Genomic DNA, 6570 nt, shown 5'->3' with positions numbered 1-6570 from the left:
CCTCCAGCTGTTCTCACCTCCAGCTGTTCTCACCTCTAGCTATTCTTGCCTCTACCTGTTCTCATCTCAATGAAGCTACATTTTCCCATGATCCTGTCAAGTTATTAGTCTAGTCCATAGCCGAAGCCTCAGCAGTGACCCTGCAGCCACTTGCTGCCTGGATGAACTTAAACAAGATTTAACCTATTTAATTTCAATCTTAAGTTTCACAAGGGAGAAGAAAACATGGTCTGGAACCTCCGTAACTTAAAAAAAAACAAAAACAAAAAAGATAACCCTAAAAATAAGCATAGCAAAAACTACTGACCTCTCTGCACCGGCATAGTGCCACAAACCACAAATGGAGATGATATGATTACTTCTATTTTACACATTGGGAAACATAAGGACTGACAGGTTTACTCATCCTAGAAACAGCACATTGCAAAACCACACTCCACAACCAGGATGACTGACTCAAAGTCCATGGTCTTAATTATTATTCCATATTCAGAACATAAATGTTCAATCAATAACAACTACTATTGATCATTAGGATGCAGACTAGGGGCTGTCAAACATGTTCCGTACAGGACCAGATGGCAAATATTTTAGGTTTTACAGCCCAGATGGTCTCAATTCTGCCATCAGAGCATGAAAGAGGCTGTAGGCAACACGGGTGTGATTAGGTGTGTTCTGCTAGACTTTATTGGGCTTCACGGGCTTCCAGTCAGATGTGAACTCTGGGTCACAGCTTGGGGACCTCTGCTGCAGATCAGCAAGAATAACCGATGATAAGCATAGTGCACTCTGTGTTTCATGAGAAGGTCAAACGCTAAAGAGTAAAGTCATATAACCCTCTGTACTTGGTTTAAAACATACAAAAAGCTGGAGGTGGTGAAGCATACCTGAAATCCCACCACTTAGAGAGCTGGAGGCAGGAGGATTTTTAGTTTGATGCCTGGGCTACGTAACAAACCATCATTTCACAAAACCAAAACTCAAGCCCAAACAAAAACACACAGCAGCAATGGCAAACTGGACAGGTGTAAGCCCTGAAGGGCGCAATGGTGGAGACGACCGCCTCCCTTTTTAGGTCATCTCTACGTCAGCGCCTGTGTGTTGAACAACCCAAGTCACAGCCAAGTCTGCCAGAGACCCAGGCTGGACTCAAAGCCGGAAGGATGACACGACTAACACCGAGGCAGGCGATGAAATCCTTCTCTTGGGGCGATTGATCTGAGGGAAGATGCTGACAAGACCAATAGGTTTCCAATGGGATGGGTGTGCAGGTGGCCGAAGTCAATGCTGATCCTTGTGCTACAGTTTAAACTCGAAATTGCCCATCACTAGGTCTTTCCTGCACGGCTCATGCCATTTACATGGTTTCTAACCAACCGCTCACATCAAATAGAAGCTTGCACTTAAGATCGGAGTTAAATATCTTCCTTAAGGATCTTCAATCACTCGCATGACCTGGCTGGTTCTTTCTGTCCTTGACTTAATCTCGCTCCGTCTCCTGGAAGGTCCAGGCTGTCTCCACACAGAAGTAAAAGCTATGTTGCAGATAAACAAGTTCAGTCTCTTCAGAGGAACTTCAGACCAGAGGCAACACCGTGTCTAGAAGTCTAGCTTCAGAGCTTTACCGAGTCTCCCACCAATGAAGAGTAACCTTTCTGACCCTCTGGGTCAAAACAGCATCAGTGTTCCGTGAAAGCACTTGGAACTCAAGAGCTTACAGAGGAGGGAGATGGTCTTAGGCCATTTGCCGTTTGCTTCTTCTGTGAGAGCCTGAGATTCTGCCGGGGGCAGAAGGAAGCAAGCAGAAGGGCACTGATTGCTTGAGACAGGGACAAAGTGGGGAGAAAGACAATTAAGAGGCTAGCAGCTGATGGTGGATGGTATTCTTGGCCCACAGGAAAGCCTTGCCCAGAACCAGCTCCAACAGTGAGACATGTCTGCCCTGTACATTGCACTCAGCGGTTCTGGGCTTCTGACCCTTCTCTTGGAAAGCCAGAAACATCAGCCGATGGAGAAGTAATACACAAGAAACTCTCAAGGCAATTGTCATTGTATCTCTGAAAATAAGGGCATCTAAGTCTTTCCACCAAATAGCAATTCCCTGTGTCTACTTCCTCTATTCCAGTCACTAGACCATTCCGCCGCTGGGCGATTTTTCCTTCTTCCCCTGCATTTGAACTTGCTGATGGCCTCAAATGGAGTTGGGACTCAACAGCTGTTGGTTGACAGGAATGGGGTTCACACTGTTCTTTCACTTGTTCTTTGCATGTATTACGGGGTGACTGCCGTATGCTGTATAGGGCAAGCATGTTTCAGGGTTTTTTCTCTCCTCTACTCAACAGATCTAGCTCGCCTCCCTTAGAGCCTTTCAAGATTAATCTAGGTAAAAAAATGGGTCATTGTTTTTCTGCTCCATAATGTTCTGCATTCTCCTGAACCTTGCATTGCCGTGGTATTCTCAAAGAGTTTGTGTACAGCACAGTGATTCTTAAGCTTCCTAATGTTGTGACCCTTTACTTTAATTCAGCTCCTCGTGTTATGGAGACCGTAAAATTATTTTCATTGCTACTTCATAACTGTAATTTTGCTACTGTTGTGAACTGCAGTGTAAATAGGTAAATGTTTTCCAATGGTCCTAGGCAGGGGTCATGACCTACAGGTTGAGCACCAGTGATATAGCAGCTTTTTCTGTCTTTCCTGTGTCTTCGCTGCCCTCTTGTGATAATGGCTGCCTGGAAATGTTCAAAGCTGTGTTGATTGCAGCTTTCCAGACAAGCTGTTTCTGATAGTCCCTGCCCTTGCACAGCCTGGAGTTCTAGAAGTCTCTCCCACTGATGTCTACAGGGGAGCTGGATTTCAGTAAGCCACTTTAACACAAATACCAGCAGCAGCATGAACTCAAGATTATATTGTCAACTTAAATTCTTTAATACCAAAATCCTTAGAAGGAAAAATGTCTTATTTGGAATAAAAACTCCAAGGTAAAGAGAAAGTTTGCTTTCAGATGTGTTACAATTTGTCAAAAGCTTTGATTTTTTTTTCAGATCTTGAGTAAATAAAAAAGCAAAACACATACCTGAGTAAATAAAAAAAGTACACATACATACACAAGATGGTTAAGGGCACTTGCTACTCTTGCAGAGGACGTGGGTTCAGTTCTGTGCACCCACATTGAGTGGGTCACAACCACCTGTAACTCTGGTTCTAGAAAATTCAGCATTCTCTTCTGACTTCTACAAGCACCAGGCTCAGATGCTGTGCAAGCAAACACTCACACATACACGTAAACTAAAATATATCTTTATATTACAATTTACGCATTAAATAGTACTAGAACAGAATGATTTTTGACAGTGTTTTAAACAGAAAAGGGGGATTTTTTTTTCAGGTTAAAAATCCCTCTCCCCAAAAGATTTGAATCACTCTTTAAAAGTAGGTATGCCAAATGTATTCAGTGAGTAATTGTGTCTAAGTCCTGTGTCACTAGTAAGCAATGAAATTAAATGCAAGATTGCATTTATTTCAAAACGAGCGATCAACAGGAATATGGCTGCAACCGCAGCCCTCCTGACGACAGCACCCTATCTGGTCTTGCTCTCCTTGTTCTAAAGGTTTTCATTCTTTAAGCTCCAGGGAAAGAAAATCACGAAAACCTGAGGGGAAAGTTTCCCCACCCTGCTAGCCTCCACTAAAAGAGGTGGGAGAGACGTGGCATAAGGAGATCTTGATGTTTGCTAAACCGTGGAAGGAATTTTAAAAATTGGCAGCTAACTGTGATTTGGGGGGCTTGTGCCTCTGTATTTCCCCCAAGTTTGCCAACTCTCCTGTTCTGCGCTCAAAGGAGGGGAACGCTGGCGATCTTTCTATACATGGAGAATGGATGCTTTCCCCATCAGAGAGGCTGCATCGTTTAGTTTGAGGCTAAAAAAGAAACTGTAATAATGATAGTGATGATGATGATGATGATGATGATGATGATGATGATGATGATGATGATGATATATTATGGTGACTAAGTATTCCAATAACTACAGAAGAGATTTATGGAAACAGCATCATCGAGATCTCTATGACAAACAGGAACAGCAGGCGGATCATGTGAATGAATCTAAAGCTCTTCCAGGAAAAGCAGAGACCAGAGACCTGGTTCCCTTGGTCTTTGGAGGCAAAGTCTACCTCTCTTGCTTGTACAAAGAATCAGTGGTTTCTCTTTCAAAAGAAAAGCACGGCGGCAGCTGCGGCTTGAAGTGCTGTTGCCTACCGCTCAAACGACAGTTCCACAGGATATAACCGCAGAAAACAACAGCAAAATGGCATTGGTGAATCGAGCACATGCCAAGCTCAGCCCAGATGGACGATATCGAGCCTGGCCACCGCTGCAGGCAGGACTCTGGGGGACCGAATGCAGGACCAAAGGAACTCAGCGAACCTCAGAGCTTAACTTGACTTTCTTGCCATTTCCGGCAAATCCAAACCATGACAACTCCCTCATGGTGTCAGTTCTTCTTGGCTGTGACCTAGAGTCTTCGCACGCCTTCTGTGACTGCCACTCATTAGCGTTCAGCCTTTTTCAGGTTTTAATGCTTTCCAACCTCCAAATATCTCTTTTTGCCGCACCCTTCACTAAACTAATAATAATAATAATAATGCTAAAATCGTTTCTTTGAGTGTGCTGCTGCCTGCTCTTCAGTGAGTGCACCCTAGACCTCCTCAGTGCACCTTCTGTGAAACACCCTGGACCCTGTCAAAACTCGACCACATTTCCCTTCCAGAGGAAGCCTGAGCCGGGTTAATGTTGACTCTCCCAACCATGCATCATAAAGGAGCAGCGGAGGGCAAGATCTTTTCTTCAAACGACCCACTATTATAAGACTATCCTCCCGATGAAATAAAAGCAATTGCACCGCCATCTTAGGTTTTGGGCAGGGTGAAAGCCTGTGTAACAATGCTGGTGTTGGTCAAACTCCACCAGGGAGAAGAGAAACTCAACTGCAAAGCAAATGATCTTCCAGCTACGTGTTTTTCAAGTGTTAAGAATAAACAGAACGATGGGAGCAGAAATTGGGGTTCCTTTGCTGTTTGAGGCTGATTTGAAATTAATTATTCAAAATTATATATCTTAATTAAGATCTTTTTTGTTTGTTTGTTTGTTTGTTACACGATAAAGCCACTTTAGAAAGAGGACAGACCTGGCGTTTTTAAAACATAAAGGATTGGAAGGAATGAGCTCTAACAACAAGACACAGGCGGGTGATAATGCAAGCGCTTTCTTGACTCATTTACCAATCAAGCTAAGGAAGATGGAATCCTGTGTTTAAAAAACCATTACCCGTATCACTGACTTTTGCTATCAATGGAGCAAATAAAACCCGTCGTTCCACTCGGGAGTTATCTGATAGCACCCTTCCAACGGCAGAGCGGGCAGAGAGAGTGGGAACCCGCAGAGAAAGTGGGAGTGGGCAGAGACATAGCTCAGAAGCAGAAACCGCGGCGGCCTGGGCTCTTACCTTCAAAGAACTGCCGCAAGGCCTCGTTCTCATCTAGCACGTCCATGCTGCTCTTTCCTCTCCAAGCGAAAACAGCCAGACCTCCGGAAATAGGTGTTGTCCTCGGGGCTTCAAACCCCATGAACACTCTGGGAAATCTCCATATTCTTTTTATGGACGTGAAGCATCTCTTCAGCCATCAAACTTGAGCCTGTAAAGACGGCTAAGTTCTCAAGCGTGGTTATAAGATGAAAGGGCTTGCGACCACACAGGGGAAAAAAAAATCACCAAGAGGGAAGTAGTGACCAATCCATCTCTCTTAGTTCAGGAACTGTTTCTGTTTTGCCTCTGGTCTTTGTTTTAAGGACCTTTGTCCTTAGTGACACATATAATTATATAAATGGGCAATAAATGCCCAGCCTTATCTCTTCTGTGTCCTGTACACAGTCTCTATCTTCACCTTCACAAAGTAAATCCATTTAGCCACCAAAAAGATAGAGTTATTATTGTCTTTAACCTCAGAAAGGGCGCACAACAATATAATCGTTTCTATGGGTGGCAAAAAAGACTGGGTTATTTCAAAAGCTTTGTGAGAATAAAAGGAATTTGTCCGATATTTTCAAATGTAGGGTGGAGAATTACATTCCTCGGTACACGGAGTCTACTTCTTCAAAGCTCTGTTTTTAAAGGTGCAGACCAAGTGTGGAAGCCCGTCTAGACTACACACACAGAGCGTGATTTACTTGTCTTTTCATTTCCTGTAGCAAGTTCAGCTTCACACAAGTCAACTGAAAGCAAAAATGGAAAGCAAATTCAACAGTCCTGCTCAATAGTGCAGGGGTTTGTAAGGGAACGCATGCGCACATGGCCGGCCAGTCATAGGCTTCGCTTCCTCACGTGGCACCAATAGACCATGGTGCTTCTCTTTCGTTCCTTCTTCCGTGCATGTTTTAAAGACAAACGAGAATCTATAAATCTGTGGCCGGGGGCAGAGGCTACACACTGACAAACACTTGTGCAGGTATTTGTTCCTTCACCAGCTCTCCCACGCCCACAGCTGACCACTCTCCTGAACCATATTACT

General features: G+C 44.0%; 1 protein-coding gene across 1 annotated transcript in view; it reads right to left on the bottom strand.

Annotated features, from left to right (window-relative positions):
- Myrfl (myelin regulatory factor like) overlaps window positions 1-5628 on the bottom strand; it is a 108798-nt gene extending 103170 nt beyond the window's left edge. Inside the window, exon 1 of the mRNA XM_005358035.3 lies at window positions 5508-5628. Within this exon, the coding sequence (XP_005358092.2) occupies window positions 5508-5628 (121 nt within the window). The remainder of the gene's footprint in view (window positions 1-5507) is intronic.
- Between the last annotated feature and the right edge of the window lie 942 nt (window positions 5629-6570).

The sequence above is a fragment of the Microtus ochrogaster genome, chromosome 24, assembly GCF_000317375.1.
Source record: "Microtus ochrogaster isolate Prairie Vole_2 chromosome 24, MicOch1.0, whole genome shotgun sequence".
NCBI lineage: Eukaryota > Metazoa > Chordata > Mammalia > Rodentia > Cricetidae > Microtus > Microtus ochrogaster.
Note: the sequence above shows the minus strand (reverse complement) of the source record. Positions and strands in the feature narration are given on the sequence as shown.